This window comes from Aquarana catesbeiana, linkage group LG05 (assembly GCF_042186555.1).
Source record: "Aquarana catesbeiana isolate 2022-GZ linkage group LG05, ASM4218655v1, whole genome shotgun sequence".
In the NCBI taxonomy this organism is placed as follows: domain Eukaryota; kingdom Metazoa; phylum Chordata; class Amphibia; order Anura; family Ranidae; genus Aquarana; species Aquarana catesbeiana.
The window spans coordinates 454,209,113-454,232,526 of NC_133328.1; the positions used below are offsets into that span (position 1 = coordinate 454,209,113).

General features: G+C 43.3%; 1 protein-coding gene across 3 annotated transcripts in view; it reads right to left on the bottom strand.

Annotated features, from left to right (window-relative positions):
* PRELID3A (PRELI domain containing 3A) overlaps positions 1-23,414 on the bottom strand; it is an 89,210-nt gene that overhangs the window by 60,935 nt on the left and 4,861 nt on the right. For all 3 annotated transcript variants that reach the window (XR_012244501.1, XR_012244500.1, XM_073631310.1), the window contains exons 2-5: positions 18,068-18,236; positions 16,071-16,160; positions 13,314-13,384; positions 10,850-10,952 (exon numbers count right to left, since the gene is read on the bottom strand). Coding sequence is in view for 1 of the 3 variants with exons in the window: in XM_073631310.1 (XP_073487411.1) it covers positions 10,850-10,952; positions 13,314-13,384; positions 16,071-16,160; positions 18,068-18,236 (433 nt within the window). In the remaining 2 variants the exon portion in view is untranslated. The remainder of the gene's footprint in view (positions 1-10,849; positions 10,953-13,313; positions 13,385-16,070; positions 16,161-18,067; positions 18,237-23,414) is intronic.

A 23,414-nucleotide genomic window follows, 5' to 3' on the forward strand; every position in this document is an offset into this window, starting at 1 on the left:
ACATCTTCAAAGTTGTGGGCATGTTCTGTAAATTAAATGATACAGGATGTCGTTGTGAGCGGGTGTGTGTGTGAGCTCCCTCCTAGCTCCGGCCTTCATGCTGCTCAGCCCCACCCCTAGCAGTTCAATCTAGCCTGCTATCTGATTGTTTGCTATCCGGCCTGCCTCCCTGCCTCTGTGTACACCACTCCACCCGACGGCTATCGTGACCGGCCCACCGCATCTTACCTGCGGGAGTGGGGGCGCGTTGCTGCCGCTGCACTGCGCTGCCATGTATCGGGCTTGCTCTCTGCCCTGCATCCGCGCTCAGGCCGTGCTGCAGGTTCCTCCCCGTCACCGCCGGATTGGTCGCCTGGCAACGCTGGGGCTCTCGCGAGAGCTGTGAAAACTTTTGGTGATCTGAACAAAGGCTTGGGAGCGACAGCTAAGACGCTCCGCTTCGGTCTCAGCCTCCCTCCCCTTGCTTCAGCCACAGCCATAGCAGCAGACGTCAGCCACAGCAACAGACGCCGGGCACACGTGGAGAGCGCGCGCAGCTCTGTAATACTACAGGACAGGTATGAGAGCATCTGGGCTCAGGTTAAAAGCCCTGGGGCTATAGAGGTGGACCTGTATGGTATCCTGTTAAAACTACGCCTGCTATACCCTGTTAATGTTACACAGTTATACAGTAGCTGTAAAGAGAGTCATTGTAAGAGCAAAAATAAGGAAGAGCAAGGGGAGAGAGGGAAGAGGCGAGCAGAGAAGAGCGAAAAGAGGCAAGGAAATCGCTTGTTAAAGGGGGAAAGGAATAAGAGAAAGGAGAGAAAAAAAAGAAAGAGAAGAAAAGCCTAATTAAGCTCCAGTTGTGGGTTCTAAGGGACGCCACGCATATCTCAGAGGGTGGGCTGCAGGGGGGGCGGCAGTGGCAGCATCTGCGTACATTAAATTAGCAGATAAGGGGCAAATCACTGTTGGATCCCTGCTTTTTAGCGTCCCCAATGATGACCAGGAAGAAGGGTGAGGAGCCCCAACACTTACACGAAAGCACAACAACACAGGTTGCCCGCTCTGTTAAAGAAAAGGGGAACCTAGCAGCATCAGTTCCTGCGGCGGTGTCCCGCTGCAGCAAAATTAGAAAAGTTTGGCGTATACCCCTGCACATACTCCTGTTAAAGGTAATCAATTGCCTCACGAGAAGACACAGACAGGCCCCGTCTGGGGATCGGAAAAGCGTGGGCAGAATGTCAGCAGCTCCAGCTGCACCTCCAGCTAGCACTAAAACTACAATAAATAAAAAAAGTTCAGAGCTAGCCCCCCTGGAGAAAGGAAACCGTACTAGCCAGTGGTGTTCCATCTGATCTTAGTACAGCTGTTGAACCAGAACCCACATTAAAGGAAGTACTAGCTGCAGTGAATTCATGTAAGGGGTCCCTGAATGACCTGTGTGACCAACTAGGGGGCCTTAAGGTAGAACTACGTTCTATGAGCCAGGAACTTCAGAAAGTACTAGAAAGGACTACCCTTATAGAAGAAAGATTGAGTCAACTTGAGGACACAGTGTTTCCAATGCAACGGGAATTTAAGAGTATACAAACACAGTTTGAAATGTATAGAAACAAAATGGATGAAATAGAGAATAGGATGCGCAGATGCAATGTTAGGGTGCTGGGTCTCCCTGAGGGAAGTGAGGGCCCTCACCCTGAGGTATATATGGAAAATCTGCTTAAGGGGCTTTTTGGGTCCGATATTTTTTCACCTTACTTTGCTATCGAGAGGGTGCATCGAATTCCCACCAGGTCCACCGCATCAGGGGGACGCCCTAGACCAATGATTCTTAAGCTGTTTTGTTACAAGGACAAGGTGACGCTAATGCAAAAATCTAGAGAGAAAGGAGATATTTTTCATAACGGCAGTAGGATTTCACTGTACCCCGATTATTCCCCGGACTTGCAAAAAAGAAGAGCAGGCTTTGTGGAGGTGAAACGCGCATTACGGTCTCATAAAGTCCCATACGCTTTGCTATATCCAGCGCGACTGCGCGTAGAAGCCTCGGGGACAGTCTACTTCTTTGATGCAGCTGACAAGGCCTCAGCATGGCTCGAGGACTATAAAAAGAACTTATAAATCTAGGAAATCGGGAGAGATGTGAAAGAGGAAAATGAAAAAGAGGACAAAACACTGTATTATTAAAAGTTAAATAAGGGGTGGGGGGTGGGGGCTGGGGGAGGGTTTTTTTTTTTTTTCAGCATGAGCTGGAGGTGGGGGGGGGGGGGAGTGTGGGTTGAAGAGTGTGAGAAAGTCTCAAATGTGTGTTGGTACACGATTAAGGTTGTGGGGTGGTTTGATTTTCTTTTTTCTCGTGTTTTTTTGCTTTAGGGCTGTGAGAACATCTCCCCTTAAGGGAGATGTTATAAAAGAAGGGGGGGGGGGGGGGGCAGGAGGAGGTTGATGGGTGGGCATGGCTGTTACCAGTTGAGGTATGGAGGTATGGGTTAGATTGGGTCACAGTAAAGGCTCCTAGGGCTAGCCGAAATAGGCACGGGAGGGGTAAGGGGAAGTCACTGGGTAAAGAGTTAATTATTCCCCATATGGGACTTAAACACATTAGTAAACTGAAGCAGGGGTGGGGGGAGGGCAACAAATTAAATAAGGGTTTGTGTTACTTATACACGCATGTGGAAAGAATTGGAGTATTGGGGGCATGGGTGAGACAAGAGGGGAAGGGCATCTGCCTTCTCCCTCCGCCCCTCATGCCCCTAAAATATAGTTTCAGCACTGATTGTGGGGTTAGGAATCACAGAGGAGCCACAACAAATGTTAAGAAATTTGACGTGTTCAATATTGCACAAGATGGTTGTTTTTTATTCTGTGTTAAAAATTTTTCATTTTCTTCTTGATGCCTAGTGTAGTTGGAATAGGATCGTGGAATGTTAGGGGTTTAGGAGATCCTGATAAGAGAACTGCCGTATTATTAGAGCTGGAGGCCCACAGTGTTGATCTGATCTGCCTGCAGGAGACGCACTTGACAAATGAAACCAGGATACGAATTGGGGGTAGGAAATTTCAGACGCAATTCCATTCTGTCTACTCTTCCTACTCGAGAGGAGTGAGTATATTGGTTAAAAAAGGGGTATCGTTTACCTGCAGGGGCGCTCGGATCGACACGTTGGGCTGTTATATTTTTCTACATTGCCTGTTGGATGATAGAGAATTTGTTATTGCAAATATATATATCCCTCCCCCAAGTAAGTTGAAAATCCTATACTGTCTGTTGGAATATATGGAGAATAAGATAGGGATTCCGTTGATTTTGGTTGGTGACTTTAATACAGTCCTTGATAGTCGGCAGGACAGACTCCCATCTGGTACCCGGACAGTGAGGGCAATGGAGGGCAGGCTCAAGCAGTTCCTAGAGGAAGTGGGGTGGTGCGATTTATGGAGAATCCGCAACCCAAACGTCAGACAATACTCTTGTTACTCAGGGACACACCATACATTATCTCGAATAGATCTAGCCATAGGCAATAATGAAGCGCACCCCCTAGTACATAAAATAGATTACGGCCCAAGAGGGCTATCAGACCACTCGCCCTTAAAACTGGTGATGTGCACCAGTGATAGACAAATACATAGGCCCTGTACAGTAAACCCAGTATGGCTGGAGGTAATAGGGAACACGGAAGAAATCTCTACTAGTCTAAAGGAGTTTATGGTATGTAACTCAGGTACAGCGATAGGGGGAGTGGTCTGGGACGCTCTAAAGGCCTTTCTCAGAGGGCTATTAATTCAGCAAATAGCAAGGGTAAAGCGGAAAACAAGAATGCAGGAAGATCGCATTAGAAACGAGGTTATGGAGCTGGAAAGGCAGTATGTACTGGGCCCCACTATAGAGCTAGGGGAGCTATGGATTTGGAAACAACAGGAATATAAAGCGGTAACAATGAGAAAAGCCGAAAATAAAAGGCTCTTCCAGAGGCAGAGGTTCTTTGAGGAGGGGGAAAGAGTGGGCCGAATGCTGGCCGTTGTGGCAAGTACCAACTCCCCGACCTCAACAATCTCTGCGATTAGATCCCCAAATGGGGAAATTGTGACGGATCCTGTGAAAGTCAAGGAGATATTCTTTGATTTCTACAGTTCCTTGTATAAGTCGAAACAGCCCGCAGTAAGAGGAGAGCTGGATAAACTACTGGAGGGATTTGAATTACCAACCCTATCTACAGTAGATAAAGTTAACTTAGAATCCCCTATAACTCTAGAGGAACTAAGGAGTGCTGTGGCTGCTATGCCCAATCATAAGACCCCAGGCCCAGACGGACTTCCCCTGGAAATATATAAATATTATGGGGGGATTTTGCTCCCCACTCTCTTGAGGACACTAGAGGAGGCGTTCATAGACGGTGGTCTCCCTGCTTCAATGACAGAGTCTAATATTCAAAAAGAAGGGAAGGACCAACTGGATGTAGCGTCATATAGACCAATTTCTTTGCTTTGCTCGGACATTAAAATCCTAGCAAAGGTACTAGCAACTAGGCTAAGTAAATGTATTAATAACTTGGTACACCCAGACCAAGCAGGATTTATCCCCCATAGGTCTACCAGTGTCAATATTAGGAGAGCATATCTGAACCTGCAGACCCCGGTCGCTGACAGGGATCCCAGAGCCATTATGTCCCTGGATATAGCTAAAGCATTTGATAGCTTGGAGTGGGGCTACCTCTGGGGAATAATGGACAAATTTGGGTTTGGCCCGGTTTTTATCAATTGGGTAAAAATGTTGTACAGTCGTCCATCAGCTAAGCTAAAGATCAACAATGAGTACACAGATAGTTTGGCACTAGAGAGGGGCACAAGACAGGGGTGCCCATTATCGCCCCTCCTGTTCGCTCTGGCAATGGAGCCGTTGGCAGAGGCTATAAGAAGGGCTCCGGGTATGCGGGGCTTTAGGAGGAAGTGTAGCGAAGAAAGAGTCGCACTTTACGCAGATGACGTCTTGGTATTTTTGGGGGATATGGGTCCATCTCTGGAAAAAACGATGCAACTGGTAGAAGGATTTGGGAAGGTATCGGGCCTAGTAGTTAACTGGGATAAGTCATCATTGCTACAGATTGACTCAATCAATAACCCCTTCCCTGATGGTCTACCCGGGTTAAACGTAACTGATAAGATAAAGTACTTTGGAATAGTAATGACTAGTGACCCCAATAACTATATCCGAGATAACTTGGCTACCTTGCTTGAGAAGTTTAGAAGAAAATGCGACATCTGGTGTCGGCTCCCCCTGTCGCTGGCAGGACGTTCAAATCTGATCAGAATGATCTGGTTGCCACAACTACTCTACATTCTCCATAACTCCCCGGTATGGATCGGGAGAAAATGGTTCATGAAAATAAATTCCTTATTTAGGGAGCTTATTTGGAAGAAGGGTCAGGCTAGGATCAAATTGCAGACACTGCAGCGTCCTACCTGGGAAGGAGGATTGGCAATTCCCCATCTGTATGGCTATTATCTAGCTGCTCAAATGCAGCATTTGGGGGGCTGCGAATCTCTGGGCGAAGCAAGTGCCAGCAATAAAATAATGCTAGAAGGTAGCTCACACAGACGTTTAGTGGATGCATTAGAGGCGGGTTCACTTCAGAGAAAGTTGCCAACACATAAATTAGTAAATAAGACCTGGCAGACAGTTAAGAAGATCATGGGGTATAGAGGCATTAATGAGTTTTCACCCATATGGTCTAACGAAACCCTGGGGGAATTAAGGTCTATAGAAAAGAATCCCGTTTGGGAAAGTCACGGAATTCATAGATTGGCTCAGCTGTACAGCGATACTAACTTGAAATCTTTTATGGAACTAAGAATGGAATTTGGAGTCCCATATAATACATTCTATAATTATTTACAGAGCAGGCACGCATTGAATACCCAATTTAGGTCTTCCCCTATGAAGCGGTGTAAAACACCGCTCCTTAATAAAATAGTTAAAGCAATAAACACTAAGGGGCTGATTGGAGATGTGTATACGCAGCTATCGGACAAGATTCTGGTTCAAGGCGTGCCCCTCAGGTCTAGAGAAGGACGGGAGGCGGATGTGGGGGAGTTGACGGACGCCCAGTGGAAAAAAATACTGGAACTTGGGCAGATGGTGTCCGTCTCTCTGTCACAGAAGGCCTCACACCTCCTCCTTCTACATAGAGCATATTACACTCCTAGAAGACTGTACAGGTTTGGGAACAGGCCAGACGACAGATGCCCCAGGTGTTATAGGACAGGAGACCTCATACACATGGTTTGGAGATGTCCAAAACTGGTAAGGTATTGGTCGGAAGTGGTCGGGACAATAAACCGTAGATTCAAGGTAAACTTGGAACTAGACGCTAAGGTGTGTGTGTTGGGGTTGGTGGGAGCTAACATGGGTAATACCAGCACAACCACTGCCATAGTAAGATGTCTATACCAAGCGAGAAAGTTGCTAGCACAATCCTGGCTCTCAACAAACCCCCCAACTATAGGGGAATGGCTTAAAACAATGGACTCCTTGGTCTGGACAGAAAGGACAGTATACACTAAAAAAGGGAATTACAGTAAATTTCTTGGCATATGGAAGCTCTGGCTCCAGGAGCTGAACATCCGACATCTACTCTGAACCAATTATCCTTGGACCCCTCACGAGCGTGGGGGCGAATAATGGCCCAAACTAGACAAATCAGGGTGTAGGTACAGGCTCCACCGGGGATTAGATAATCGTAGCATGTCGTGAGTTCTAGTGTTAATGAATTTAACTTTTGCGCTGGTTACAAGGGAAGGGAGGGGGGTGGCAAGGTGGGTAGTAGATAAAGGGTGGGTGGGAAGGGCAGGGAGGGAAAGGGGGGAAAATAACTCATTGTAAGTTGTTACTACTTACATATTTATTAATCTTTGTAATTATCACAGCGCACAGCAGAAATGCAAGGTATTTAGTTCTACTTTTTACCTTTGTAATACATATTATTGTTTTTACTAATTGCACTTTAAATACAATGTGCCACGAAAAGTAAGTAACTTTTTTTTTTTTTTTTTTTATATCGTTATCAATAAAAAGAAGTTAAATCAAAAAAAAAAAAATTAAATGATACAAATCCTCAAACAATCCATGTTAATTCCAGGTTGTGAGGCAACAAAACATGAAAAATGCCAAGGGGGTGAATACTTTTGCAAGGCACTGTACCAGATATTCCCTGTTACCTCCAGAAAAGGCTGCTGTGAAAAGATTAGTGAGAAGCAGTCCTCCTTTTATTTTTGCTATCGTTTGGAGTATCCTGATCCCTGAACTCCTCTCCTATTAAAGTTATTTGACAACAAATTCTAAAAAGACACCCCTAGAGTGTTTCTCAGCCGAGGTGCCGTGAGAAGTCCTCAGGGGTGCTGCGGCAACAGCCCGATCTGAGGGATCACTGTTAACTCCTGAGTACAGAGGAGGCAGAGAGCTGTGCCCGCACCTCCCCCCACTCTCTGCTCCTCTCTGTGCTCTTGCCGGCAAAACAGAAAGCTAAGCTGATGGCCCGACTGCGTCCTACCAACTGATGACGTCATTGGTTGCTAAGGACTTATCGGCAAGAGTGTGGCGAGGAGTAGAGAGGGGGAGGAAGTGCGGGCTGGGCTCTCTGTCTCTCTGCCGCCTGTACATGCTTGCCGGCAAGTCCTTAGCAATCAATGATGTCATCGGTTGGTAGCATGAGGTCGGGTGGCCAGCTCGGCTTTCTGTTTTTCCAGGAAGAGTACAGAGAGGAGCAGAGAGCAGGAAGGTGCGGGCTGGGCTCTCTGCCTCCTCTGTACACAGGAGTTAACAGGGATCCCTCCCTCCTGTAACACAGGAGTTAACAGTTAATGGAGGATAGCTCAGATCCAAATGTACAGAAAGGAGAGAAGCTGGTAGGGGGGAGGGATAGAGAGCACAACCCACACCTCCTGGCTCTTTCCCCCTCTCTGCTGCTGCCACTACTGTAGGGACAGAATTTGTGCTAGGAAGAGAGGGGACTTGGAGGGGGTTTGTGCTAGGTGGAGGATTTAGGAGCGGGTGGGGGGGTTGTGCTAGGAAGGGAGATTTTGGGGGCTGTGCTAGGAGGGGGGATTTGGCGGGGTTGTACTGGGAGGTTGATTTGGGTGGGGGGTTGTGCTAGGAGGGATTTGGGGGGTTGTCCTTGGATGGGGGATTTGGGAGGGTTTGTGCTAGGAGGAAGGAATTGGGGGGATTTGAGCTAAGAGGAGAGTTGCACCAATACTGAGCATTTGCACAAGTATTTGTACTCGACTTTGATGAATAAACCGATAACTGGGCAGCCTCAGAGATGATCGGTGAGGCGATGGGGGGAGGTACAATCACCAATCTCCCTGTGTATAATAAACAATAAAGCAGCTGACAGCCGTTTCTCCTCCTCTCCCTCGTCCCAGATCTGTCAGGCTGGAGAGCGGAGAAAGGAGCCGGTAAATATGTCATTTACCGGCTCTTTCCTTTTCCGAATGAGCAGGGTCAGCGATCACTGACTCTGTCCATTCATAACTGAGCATCGTAAACTGATACTTTAGTTTATGAATGGGGAGGAGCCCCTGTTATCTCACCAAAGCCCCCCCCCCCCCCCGCAACAGGGCTGATAAAAATAATAATAATAATAATAATAATAGAAAAAAGAAAGAATTGTTATAAATATTTAAAAGTTACATTGTAAAATATTAAAAAAAATAAAATAAAAAATACCATCCACTCCCCCCCCCCCAAAAAAAAACAAAAGAAAAAGATAAATTATCCGGTTCCCGACCGTTGACTCCCCTGGGTGAACCGCTGTAACTGTACGTCGGACCTTTAAGACGCTGTAGGAGACACGTGTGCGCCGCTGAAGGCTCGCGCGTGCTCCCGCAGCCGATGCGAGTGCCTGACGGGCGTGATGACCCGGCTTCCCGCGTTTGCTCGTGACAGAGCGAGAACCCGGGATCTGTGTGTGTAAACACACAAATCCCGGTTCTCTCAGGGGCGAGGAGAGAGATCGTGTGTTCGTACTGAGTATAAACACCGATCTCTCTCCTCCCCTAGTCAGTCCCATCCCCCCTACAGTTAGAACACACCTAGGGAACACAGTTAACCCCTTGATCGCCCCCCAGTGTTAACCCCTTCCCTGCCAGTGACATTTATACAGTAATCCGTGCCTTTTTATAGCACTGATCACTGTATAATTGTCAATGGTCTCAAAAATGTGTCAAAAGTGTCCAATTTGTCCACTACAATATCGCAGTCCCGGTAAAAATCGTAGATCACCGCCATTACTAGTAAAAAAAAATAATAATAAAAATGCCATAAATCTATCTCCTATTTTGTAGACGCTATAACTTTTGCGCAAACCAATCAATATATGCTTATTGAGATTTTTTTTTTACCAAAAATATGTAGAAAAATATATATATTGGTCTAAACTGAGGAAAAAAATGGGATATTCATTATAGCAAAATGTAAAAGATTTTGTGTTTTTTTTTTTTCAAAATTGTCGCTCTTCTTTTGTTTATAGCGCAAAAAATAAAAACCGCAGAGGTGATCAAATACCACCAAAAGAAAGCTCTATTTGTGTTAAGAAGGATGTCAATTTTGTTTGGGTACAGCGTCGCACGACTGCACAATTGTCAGTTAAAGCGACGCAAAAAATGATCTGGTCACTGAGCAGCCAAATCTTCCGGGGCTGAAGTGGTTATAAAAAAAAAAAATAAAAATTGGAAAAAAATAAATAAAATTAAAAAACTTCTGACATTCCACACCTCATCAGTGCCACGTATCAGTGTCCACCAATGCTGCATATTAGTGCCACTGTCACATGACATTAAAAAGTATCTGTAATCGGTATCAGGGAGTACTTAAAAAAAAGTATTGGTACTTGTACTCAGGCTTAAAAAAGTGGTATCGTGCAATCCTACTAGAAACCACTGAACTCTGCCTCACCGAGTACATTTTTGTTTGCTCCAAAGTCTTGTGCTATAGCAGCACTTCTTAACCACTGGCACCTTTTGATTACTCAATATACTTATTTAAACAGAAACAATGTATTTATTTATGTTCATGGTATATACCATGTGTATGTATGTTATATATATATATATATATATATATATACATATACCGTATTTATCGGCGTATAACACGCACTTTTTTCCCTTGAAGATAGGGGGGAAATCGTGGGTGCCTGTTATACGCCTACAGCGTACCTTGGAGGGGAAAGAGGGGGACGAGTGCCGCCGGAAATCACCAAGCCATCATCTCCTCTCCACTCGGCTCTTTGCTTGGCTCTAACTCGGCTTTCACTCGGCTCACACGTCACACACACAGTCCCGCCTCTGCCACCGGCATTGGACCAGTGTTCTGTCTATCACAGGAGCTGTTTCAATGCCGATGGCGGAGGTGGGACTTTGTGTGTCTCTGCCGACTGAGAGCCGAGGAATCAGATGGTGGCTCGGTGATTTCATATGAGATGGCGAGCTGCATTGATGGGGGAGATTGGCACAGAACAGGCTGCAGATGGGCACAGATTAGGGTGCATTGAGGCTGCAGATGGGCACTAATCAAGCTGCTTTGATGCTCACTGACCATTATTTTGCTTCAAAGTGGTTTATTTAAAAAAAAAAGTTTTTATTCCTGAAACTTCCCTCTTAAATTGGTGTGCGTGTTATACGCCAGCGCGTGTTATACGCTGATAAATACGGTATATATATACACACACACACACACACACTGTATGTGTGTTGAATCGTTATAACTATATAAACTTGCCTGCTTCATACACTGTATACCAGTAACAATGCTGGCTGGTAAAATAATATAATCAGTATAATATTCATCTCTTTACATACAAGGTACCTTTCTAGCATTCGAAGAAATTGTGCTAGCCATCAGTCCTTCCAGATAACTGCTTAGGCTGACTCCTTTCACTGTAATTATGGCTTCTTGGGTCAGTACTGTCCTAGAGAGGAAGAAGGACAAAATACACTAAATATAGTCATAGCAATCTGCTAACATATTACTTTTATTGTTCAAGCGGCAATGCAGCAACTAATAGCAACCAATCAGAAGGACTTTTATTAGTCCTAACTGAACTGCTGGAAGCTGATTTGAATGGTCTCTAGTGGGTACTGCACACTCCTTCCAGCAAAAGTATCAGTCTTTGGTTCAACATACTATTTTTAAAATCTATGTTTAAAGTGGACTTTGCAGTAACTTTGCAAGTCTGCAATAATACATTTCAGAGATTTCACACTATACAGCAGCTGTATGTTTTTTCATAAACCCTCCCATCTTTTGATATTAGAAAGTAGTCCTTGATCTCCAGACAAGTAGCTTTGCATAGACCAATATGATTCCTCCTAGATCAGTCTGCTGCAGGAGTAGGAAGCATTTCCTTAGTCACCTCTCGTCTAGTGATCAGACTGCAACATTAATACTTTGCAACAAGTCACAAGGTGAAAAGATTCAGCAAGGAAGTAATTTGTGTTGAACATTTGTTAACACAACCTAGAACTACACAGGCACCAGGATTTGCATTACTATTTTCATCTTTAAGCCAGAATCTCAGTCCAAGAAATAGATGCTGACCCTGAGTAATGCCTAAACAAAGACTGCCCCATCCTTCTAGAGAGTAAAGCAGATGAAGGCACTGTTGGGGACAGTACTGTGATCTCTGTTAGGGGTAATAAATACAGTACCTGTAAGTGTTCGCTTACACATTACTTAGCCTACATGTACATGCCATATAAAAATATATCTGTAGCAAGGTCCCAGGCCTCCTTTGATCTAATGAGAACCTCCACGGCCAGGGATAGATGACATCCTTCTGTATGTAGTGAGTTGTGAGGCATGGTGGGTGTATAGTTAAGTTATTGGGTGCCAGACACTTCTTGGATGCAAAAGAAAGTTTTTCTCATAACAAACCTTTTTTTGGGGGAGAGAGGGTTAGGGCTAGGACACCCTTAGGTAGTTGCAATATTAATTGGCAGACTCTGAGTCTTCAATAGGAGGACAGCCATGCAGGGAAAGGCATCCAGCAAGACGCCACATCTGCATGTGTAGGAATGCTGTCTCCTATGGCAACAGTCTTTAACAGTTCTAAACACAAAGCTTAACAGTTCCTTCACTTTCACTACAATCATTCCTTGTAGTTCTTTAGTATACTGAACTCCCAGTCTCTCACTAGACCCACTGATTCACTGCCACTGAATCCCTTGAGCTCCTCCAATCTTCACGGTGGTATCTTCCTCAAGTGTCACCCCCGCTTCTCTGCTGGGTCCCCAGCTTGACACTCTAGATACCTTTCGAGCTTTACCCCACTGGCCTGCTCAGTCCCTGGCTTGACACACAAGGCCGCTCTGCAAGCGTCACCTCTGCTGTCTGGGTCACTGGCTTGATTCCCACTGAAGTTTCCCGATTCCTTATCGTCCTCGGTTGGTGAGAATACTGCTCCAGTACTTGCTTCAGTTACTCACTGTGGTCCCTGGTAATAAGGCGGATAGTCCCTTACTGGCGACAGCTCCCGCTCTACCTCCGACCACAACAGGTTCTCCAGCCAACAGAACCATCACTTTTGGTTGGACTGCAATCCGCAGTCCCAACCCTGCGCTGCTTTTGCTTCTGGATAGGCCCTCAGACAGCCTAGCAGCCAGATGTGCTCAGGATAGGCCCCATGTTAGGCCTAGCAACCCGGGCAATACAACACACGTCCATCCAGACAGCGGTCCAGGTGGCACAGAACACAGATCACCTGACCTCACCTGAATATATAGGCTCTCCCAGCAGGCCAAGGGATTCAAGAAAACCCCTGCCCATTGGCTGAGATACCCCATATACCAATTACCTGATCTTGCATTGCCCTTCTCGTATCTAGTACTACCAAGTACCCGGCCACCTAGTGGTAGAAGAGTAAAGTGCAATAAGGCCTATGTTCACGTTGATATCAAGAATAAAGACACCAAATACAACAATCTGCCATGTAGCAGTGCAATCAGACAAACCGTCCACCATCACCATGGTGTTTTGTGCTCTATTAACGTCTGCCCTCCTCTACACTTTTCTTCTGTATCATTAAGCAACCCAAAAGGAAAATAATAACATTTACACTTAATAACTTAATAAACATCTGCGGCTATCTGCTTTTTTTTTTTTCTTTTTTTTTTTTTTAATAGAATAATATAGCCATGATGTCCAAGTCAAAAGGGGATGGGTTTGGCCTGTCATTTTAAGGGGTAAATCATTGTGCTATTGTAATAAGTAGACATCCCAGTCTATTTGTTTACTTCTAAGGAACTTCTGTTCACTTTAACAAGCTACTTACTCTTCTGGATGTTCGGGATGAGGTCTGTAAACCAACCTTTCGTCAACAGATACCAGATTTGTGAGTGATATCTTAAAAAAAAAGAAAAAGAATTGTTAATCCATAAGAATAATCCATACAAATTAATTTCATATTTAATTTTTTTGTAATTTGCTAAAAAAACATTCAGGTTCAGCCATTTACTTCTCTAGAATTTGTCTGGCTTGTGAACACCTATACATATACACTGCCTTGAAAAAGTATTCATATCGCTTGAAAATTTCCACATTTTCTCATGTTACAACCAAAAGCGTAAATGTATTTTTTGGGGATTTTATGTGATCGACCAACACAAAGTGGCACGTAATTGTGAAGTGGAAGGAAAATGCTAAATGGTTTTCAATTTTTTTTACAAACAAATATCTGAAAAGTGTGGCATGTATTTGTATTCAGCCCCCTATATTCTGATACCTCTAACTAAAATCTAGTGGAACCAATTGCCTTCAGAAGTCACCTAATTAGTAAAAAGAGTCCACCTGTGTGTAATTTAATATTAGTATAAATGCAGCTATTCTGTGAAGCCCTCAGAGGTTTGTTTGAGAACCTTAGTGAACAAACAGCATCATGAAGGCCAAGGAACACACCAGACAGATTAGGGATTAAAGTTTAAAGCAGGGTTGGGTTATAAAACAATAGCCCAAGCTTTGAACATCTCACGGAGCACTGTTCAATCCATCATCCGAAAATGGAAAGAGTATGGCACAACTGCAAACCTACCAAGACATGGCTGTCCAAATAATCTGACAGGCCGGGCAAGGAGAGCTTTAATTCAAAACGCAGCTAATAGGCCCATGGTAACTCTGGAGGAGCAGCAGAGATTCACAGCTCAGGTGGGAGAATCTGTCCACAGGACAACTATTAGTCGTGTACTCCTCAAACCTGGCCTTTAATGGAAAACTGGCAAGAAGAAAGCCATTGTTGAAAGAAAGCCATAAGAAGTTCCGTTTACAGATTGCGAAAAGCCATGTGGGGGACACAGCAAACATGTGGAAGAAGGTGCTCTGGTCAGATAAGACCAAAATTGAACTTTTTGGCCTAAAAGGAAATAACTGTGTGTGGCGGAAAACTAACACTGCACATCACTCTGAACACCCTATCCCCACCGTGAAACATGGTGGTGGCAGCATCATGTTGTGGGGATGCTTTTCTTCAGCAGGGACAGGGAAGCTGGTAGGTGTTGATGGGAAGATGGATTTAGCCAATTACAGTTACAATTAGAGTCTGCAAAAGACTTGAGACTGAGATGGAGGTTCACCTTCCAGCAGGACAATGACCCTAAACATACAGCCAGAGCTACAATGGAATGGTTTAAATCAAAGCATATTTATGTGTGAGGCTGGGTTCACACTATTGCTAATTTGATGCAGGTTTCCCAATTGAGCCGGTTCACAAATATTCGGAGCGAATTGCACAGGAGTCCTGTGCGTCTTCTGGTTCATTTCAGGTCCAAACTCAGCACAAAATTCGGACCAAAATCGGACATGAAACGGTCAACAGAGACGCACCAGACCCCTGCTGTGAGTCCCTCCGTATGGCAGTGAGAACCCAGCCTTAGAATGGCCCAGTCTAAGTCCAGACCTAAATCCAATTGAGAATTTGTGGCAAGACTTCAAAATTGCTGTTCACAGACACTCTATCCAATTTGACAGAGCTTAAGCTATTTTTCAAAGATGAACGGGCAAATATTTCACTCTCTAGATGTGCAAAGCTGGTAGAGACATCCCCAAAAAGACTTCCGGTGTTTATTACAGCAAAAGGTGATTCTACAAAGTATTGACTCAGGGGGGTTGAGTACAAATGCACGCCACACTTTTCAAATATTTACTGTATTTGTAAAAAAAAAAAAAAAAAAATCCTTTATTATTTTACTTCCACTTCACAATTATGTGCCCCCTTGTGTTGGTCTATCACAAAATCCCAATAAAATACATTTACGTTTTTGGTTGTAACATGACAAAATGTGGAAAATTTCAAGGGGTGTGAATACTTTTTCAAGACACTGTACATATGGTTCAGATACTCCTTATAGGAGGCACAAGAATCTGCAGAATTATGGTCTGTCACATGTTCAATACTGATGCAAGTAAAATGTTATTTGGTTCCTTCTAAAAGACATTTTATTTACTACTTTAAATGAATACTCTATTGTTGTGCCAGGTAGTCTAATTATGTTTTGAATAAGTACTTTAAATCATCAGGGAACTAGTACTGAGGAATGTGATTGGAAGTTGTCCAGAGCAATCAATCACTTTCTTCCTGCATTTGTTGCATCTGATTGGCTGCTATGGGTGGTATTATTATATTTATATAACAAAATAAAATATTGTTTGATCTCTACTTTCTCTTGCTGATTGTGTTAGCATCCTTCATGCACAATACATAGTTATAATTGTGCTGTACTCCAATTTGTCTTTTTAGTACACATTGTCAATACATTGGGATGGTATGAAAATGGTACCCATGAACTCCACTGTCTGTGAACAGAATTAACCACAATCTAAGCTTTTCATTTGACTTTTCCACCAGGAAAAATAGGAGGGGTGAATCTCCCCAGCAGGATCTACACTACAAAAAATATTTCGTCTAGAGAAACCCTTTAAGCTGTAGTCATATGAAACCCTCTAAGGTTCAAAGATAACCCTGGCAACTATTCTCTTATACATTTCAAATATACCAGCATAGCATTTTGACCATTGACTGTAGAAAGACTTTACTTACATTAGTTGAACATAAAATCATTTTCTTCTCTACTGGGTCCACTACGGAATGTTCCTTAATATATGTCAATGTTCTGCTGGTTCCAAGAATCTAAAGGCAATCAAAAGAAATTAAAATGTTCTAAAAAAAAAAAAAGAAGAAGAGAATGTTCTACCTACAAACCCACGTTTTAAAGGGTTTCAAATAATTGCACAGGACAACATTTTGTGGTTTTACAGTCCTGGAATAAGAGTGAACTAAGCAAGGATGTACACTGCACAAAGACACAAGAAGCCCCACCACAACATACAGTATCTCACAAAAGTGAGTACACCCCTCACATTTTTGTAAATATTTTATTAGATTTTTTCATGAGACAATACTGAAGAAATGACACTTTGCTACAATGTAAAGTAATGAGTGTACAGCTTGTATAACAGTGTAAATTTGCCGTCCCCTCAAAATAACTCAACACACAGCCATTAATGTCTAAACCGCTGGCAACAAAAGTGAGTACACCCCTAAGTGAAAATGTCCAAATTGGGCCCAATTAGCCATTTTCCCTCCCGATGTCATGTGACTCGTTAGTGTTACAAGGTATCAGGTGTGAATGGGGAGCAGCTGTGCTAAATTTGGTGTTATTGCTTTCATTCTTTCATACTGGTCACTGGAAGTTGAACATGGAACCTCATGGCAAAGAACTCTCTGAGGACATGAAAAAAGGATTGTTGCTCTACATAAAGATGGCCTAGGCTATAAGAAGATTGCCAAGACCCTAAAACTTAGCTGCAGTACGGTGGCCAAGACCATAACAGGACAGGTTCCACTCAGAACAGGCCTCGCCATGGTTGACCAAAGAAGTTGAGTGCACTTGCTCAGCATCATATCCAGAGGTTGTCTTTGGGAAATAGACGTATGAGTGCTGCCAGCATTGCTGCAGAGGTTGAAGGGGTGGGGGGTCATCCTGTCAATGCTCAGACCATACGCCGCACACTGCATCAAATTGGTCTGCATGGCTGTTATCCCAGAAGGAAGCCTCTTCTAAAGATAGTGCACAAGAAAGCCTGCAAACAGTTTGCTGAAGACAAGCAGACTAAGGACATGGATTACTGGAACCGTGTCCTGTGGTCTGATGAGACCAAGATAAACTTATTTGGTTGAGATGGTGTCAAGCGTGTGTGGCGGCAACCAGGTGAGGAGTACAAAGACAACTGTGTCTTGCTTACAGTCAACCATTGTGGTGGGAGTGTCATGGTCTGGAGCTGCATGAGTGCTGTCGGCACTGGGGAGCTACAGTTCACTGAGGGAACCATGAATGCCAACATGTACTGAGACATACTAAAGCAGAGCATGATCCCCTCCTTTTGGAGACTGGGCCCGCAGGGCAGTATTTCAACATGATAACGACCTCAAACATACCTCCAAGACGACCACTGCCTTGCTAAAGAAGCTGAGGGTAAAGGTGATGGACTGGCCAAGCATGTCTCCAGACCTAAACTCTATTGAGCATCTGTGGGGCATCCTCAAACAGAAGGTGAAGGCGCACAAGGTCTCTAACATCCACCAGCTCCGTGATGTCGTCATGGAGGAGTGGAAGAGGATTTCCGTGGCAACCTGTGAAGCTCTGGTGAACTCCATACCCAACAGGGTTAGGGCAGTGCTGGAAAATAATGGTGGCCACACAAAATATTGACACTTTGGGCCCTTTTGGACATTTTCACTTAGGGGTGTACTCACTTTTGTTGCCAGCAGTTTAGACATTAATGGCTGTGTGTTGAGTTTTTTTGAGGGGACAGCAAATTTACACTGTTATACAAGCTGTACACTCACTACTTTACATTGTAGCAAAGTGTCATTTCTTCAGTGTTGTCACATGAAAAGATATAATAAAATATTTATAAAAATGTGAGGGGTGTACTCACTTTTGTGGGACACTGTAAATTGTGCACCTCTGATCTAAAGTACAGACAGCAGTAATAGAGTGGGAGAATTAAAAGTATGTAACACTATGTACTTACAGCCCTCACAAGACCTGGTAGCCTCCACTCTGTGCTGAGAAGGCGATGGCTGTGTAATCTTCCTTGGGGATCCAAGCTTCGATCGACCACATCCACCCCAACCACACAAGGATTCATGGGATTTGGGTATTTCCTCATGGCTGCTTTAATTACAGTGTCCCAAGGATGGCTGCAGATAAATAAGTAAATTCAAATATTTCTAAATATTTTGCAATAAGTCCACTTAATGATTATACTACAGAAATAATAAGCATTAGGTTATGTAGTTATTTTATGAAAATAACATGAAATCAGGTGCTGGGGTATCTTCAATAATAATGAGGAAGCCAAGAACATAATCAAGTAGAATGTTAAAGCTGAACTTCAGGCAAATATAAAAGACACAAAAGAATGCAGTTCTGTATTATTCATTATTAAAGTGGGAGTCAAGCGACCAATCTTTTTTTTTTTTAGGTCATTGAGGCACTTTGCTAATCCCAAAATAATACTCACAGTTTGGGTGTAATATTTCCGCCTCTGTCTGTTTTCGTACTGAAGAATAACTTTAAAAATGTGATGCTGGCTGTTTCCATCTTGCTTGTGGGCATGTGAAGCCCACAAGCATTGATTTCCTGGATGCGGTGAATGCTGTTCATTCACAGCTTGTTCACAAGCATGATCATTGTTCCCGCACTGAATCTTGCGAAGCCTGACACTAAGCTCCCAGGAGACAGTGCGGCGCCAGGGAAAGGCAATAAACACGCCTACTCCCATGGGAGGAGAGACAGGAAGTGCCACAATAAAGTACAATATAAAGGTAATTACAGCGATAAAAATTTTTTTGTGCGGAATTTGAACATCTACGCAATTAACTGAAGGGGGTAAGATTAAGTTAAAAATTTGAGTGGAACCCCGCTTTAAATTTATTTTGCAATGTAAATGCAAGCAGTGTAACTAATTACATTTGACTTAGTATCAGACCCTTGCAATCCCCAGTACAGCAGAGCTCAAACATTCTAATAGGAGTGACAGAGAGATGAGCTCATCGGTATGCTGCTTCTCCTTTCACTGTCCAGTCACAATGTAGTAATGGGGAGTTACAAAATGTCATTCGAACACCGGGAGCTTGGTGAGAGAGAGCAGAATGATGACTTCATTAGTGTAGGAATGCTCCTTCACTGTCCAATCAGCAGGTTAGGGAAATGACCACGCTGTAAGGCTTAACTGAAAAACAGGTATGCCTGGAGCAAATGAATCACTAAACAGAATAGCATTATAGGAATTTATGTACATGTTTTTGCACACTATATTGCTTAGAATGGATAATAAGGGGGCTTTGGGTTAAGCCAGTCTCCTTCTTAAAAAGGGGAGATAATGCACATAGCAGTAAAAATGACAGCATATTCAAGCTGCTGGAAAACTGCATAGGGAGAGGTTAGGGTTATTTAGAAAACTGTACTGTAGCTGTTGGGCAATCAAACACTTTTCTGCATCTTTGTTATTATTTGGGGGGCTTTTTTGTCTATAATTGTATTTTGTGGTTTATTCAAGGTAGTTTCAGCTGTCGCTTTTAACTGCTGTCCTGTCCATAACAAACTTTTTTGCTGCAAGCCTTCACTTCAGCTACAACCAACTTACTATTGTGCTAGCTTTAGTAGAAATTTGGATCTGGCAGCCCGAAACAATTAATACTTCTGAATTACGTAGCTGTTAAGCCATCCAAACTGCATAAAAGAAGTTCTGATGTTAGCTTTTTTACATTCAGGGCACAGCAGCACTGAACAGAGACTCTTCCAAGCGGGTTTATTGACTGGTAGGTAGCAGATAATAACAGCAAAAAGCCAGGAATTCATGATGTCATTGCTATTATTTCCTCACAACTGACACTGGTTAGATATACAATACACTCTCACAACTCTTCACTAAAACTAAAGTATCAAAGCAATGTGAAAAAATACAATAACCCACCTTAATCAATCAAAATGGTTTTATTAGATTTGACCATATTTAATGGAAATCAAATGTTTTGCCATGGGTTACAATACTTTGCATTCCTGGAATAAACACACACAAGGTGTATGAGTTAAAATATAACATAAATGAGCTGTATAGCATTGCATAGGGAGATTTGTGATTTATTGTATTAAAGGTCAGTTGAAGCAATTGTTTTATATATTCCTCAGGGACTTTAGCGGCTTGACCTGAGCACCTGAGTCCAGTGCAGTCATTAGTGAAAAGCAACCTATCCTTACCTTAACTGGACAGAGTGCATGTTAGGAAGTCCCATAGAATAGTATGGATTACTGCACTTTCCCCTTTGTTTATACTTACTTTACACACATACAAAACGTATACATGCACTTACAGTATATGCGTAAGCATGTAAGTTGTGTGTTCGTAGATGCAGATTTTTGGATTCTGTGTTACGGATCTGAAGGCAGCTCATGTTTATACACCTGTCTGAATGGCTCCATTGAAAACAATGCAGCTGTGTTCAGATCTGTAATTAAAACACCACTTGTATATGCGTTATTTTACGGCTGTGTGAATAAAGCCTAATGCTGAAGGTTCAATTTGTGTGTAGCCGGTGGTGCTGTATAGCCAAGATACTGCTCTGTGCTTTCCAAACCCACCTCCCTTTCCTTCTCTTTTGCACCCTTGTAAATTGGTGTACAAAGAGTAGAACAAAAAACATTCAGCAGGATCGTGTGTTTTAATTTTTAATAGAAACCCAACCAAATGACAAAAGCAATATAGCTTCATGTCACATGAACAATACGGTAACTTGATCCAGGTTGTGAATACAGAGCTCTCCCACCAGACATCTATGAGAGGCTCATTAAGTGAAATGGACACAATTATATTGTGTGTATTGACTGTGCCCGTATGTCTGAACAGAATTCAGGTCTAAAAAGAAACTTAAGCAATTAGAAAGATAAGAAATGTAAGTTAAATGTAACCATTAACCTTATTTAGAAAAAAAATAAAACATTCTAGCAGTAAAAATAAAAGCATGCAATAGAACCAGCATTAAAGTACAGGGAAAACACAATCACTAAAATATTACAGTACATTAGCTTTAACATGTTGAAGACTAAGTTCCCCTTTTAAAGATAAAGGTGCAATTGGCCCAGTAAGCAGAAAAATAGGTGCAGGCTTAAAAAAATGTAATGTAATTGCCATACCTGTAGGCCACACCCCCTCCCCTTTTCCCCTGAAGCCTGATCAAAAAACTCCCATAGTTAGCACTCCCTGTATTGCCTTGTTGCTAAGCACGCTCCAAGAGTTGGATGCTCATCCCAGCATCACAGAAGTGAGTGCTCTCCCTCAATCACAGTCTCGTACACATGTGGTGTGCGCTCTCTGAGCTGAGCCGCTGTGTTAGAGTACCTAGGCAGGTGCCTATGTGCTTATTCTGCTTTGTTCTGTAAAGAGTTAATGCGTCGTGTTTTAGTGGTTGAAGGTGTGTTATGGTGTGGCTTCCCCTACATGTGTCACTTCCAGGTTTTGAGAAGGGATATATGCAGAAGAAGGTCAGGCCTCGAGGTATTCTGGGAAAGTAGGAAGGTGACCATACACGTGGAGATGTAGTCACTACACCAGGAATATTTACCGTTTAGGAAACAACTACAACACAAAAGTATGAGCACCACAGTCACAGCACTTGAGAAAGGGGAGGATGGATAATGTCATATTTAAGGACGTTACACCATTCTGTATTCTAATGCAGAGGTCTCCAAACCATGGCCGGGGGCCAGATGCGACCCTTTGCTTGCCTTTTTCTGGCCTTTGGGGAACTCTTACTCTTACTGATATGAGACAATATTTCTACAACTGACACCAACTATAAGGCACTATTCTTCTCACTGACACCAACGATGTGGTACTATTCCTCCCACTGACACCAACGATGGGTTACTATTCCTCCCACTGACACCAACTATGGGCTACTATTCCTCCCTCTGACACCAATGATGGGGAACTATTCTTCCTATTGACACCAATGATCTGGTACTATTCCTCCCACTGACACCAACGATGGGGTACTATTCCTCCCACTGACACCAATGATTGGGAACTATTCTTCCTATTGACATCAATCATGTGGTACTATTCCTCCCACTGACACCCACGATGGGATACTATTCCTCCCACTGACACCAACGATGGAGAACTATTCTTTCTATTGACACCAATGATTGGGAACTATTCCTCCCACTGACACCAACAATGGGGTACTATTCCTTCCACTGACACCAATGATGGGGAACCATTCTTCCCACTGACACCAACGATGGGGTACTATTCCTCCCACTGACACAAACATCTGACCCTCCTAAAGTCTGAAGGACAGTAAATTGGCCCTTTGTTTAAAAAGTTTGGACACGCCTGTTCTAATGGAAAAACTAAGAACTTTATGTACAAGGGCTTTTAAAAAGAAGTTCTGGTTAACCAACAGTACTTGGTCTGATTCTTCTGAAGAGAAAATGTGCTCCTACAGTGAATATGATCTGGTAAAAAAAGTGTAAACCTTCATGTTTTCGCTCTTTACCACCCAGAGGGTTAAGGAAAGGGGCAGCAGATAACTTGGGAAAAGAAGCGGTAGTGGTTGCTGACAGAGGTTGTAGGTAGGGTGGTCTGGAATATTATGTACCCTGCTGAGCAATTGAGCCCCTATTTTAAGGCCCACTGTGAAATGGAACCATTCCAGGGACCTGGCCTGGAACCATGGTGTTCAAGGACTAGCGAAATATGTGCAGTGGCTCCCCTCCTAGCCTTCAGGTTAAAGATGGCAAAGTGTAATGTGTGTGAAGAGCTGGTGGAAAGAATCAACGTGTATCTCAAAATGTCTCTGTAGTCGGTGCTGGGACAGGTGACAATGGCAGGTAAAAAAAGCATTATTCTTCTGTATGTGGGGCATGGTGAAGTAATATAACCTCTGGCTATGAGGGGACTAAGAACACCACATGAGTAACAGTAACAGCATTAATAGCATGCCGTACCCACTTGCTAACAAGTGCAATGTCCCACCAACAAGGCAGGATTGGGGAATGCTTACTATGGGAGTTTTTTGACCAGGTTTTAAATATTGGTAAAGTGGCCTAGATCAAATGCTTGTCTTTACACAAGAAGTATACTCGGACAACTTTTTAGCAGTTTCTATCACTTTCAACCTAATATTCATTGTAAAAGTGACCAAATGGAACAAAGCATCCTACATCCAATAGTTTTCTTAGTTTTGGACAGAGTGGAGAGGGATTACAACCCTTGTAAGGTTTTTTTTTTTATTGCTATCTGTGCCCTCGTTAGAGATATTCACCCTCTCTATTTGTCCTGTTTACCGTCATCACTATAAGTGAAAGTAAAA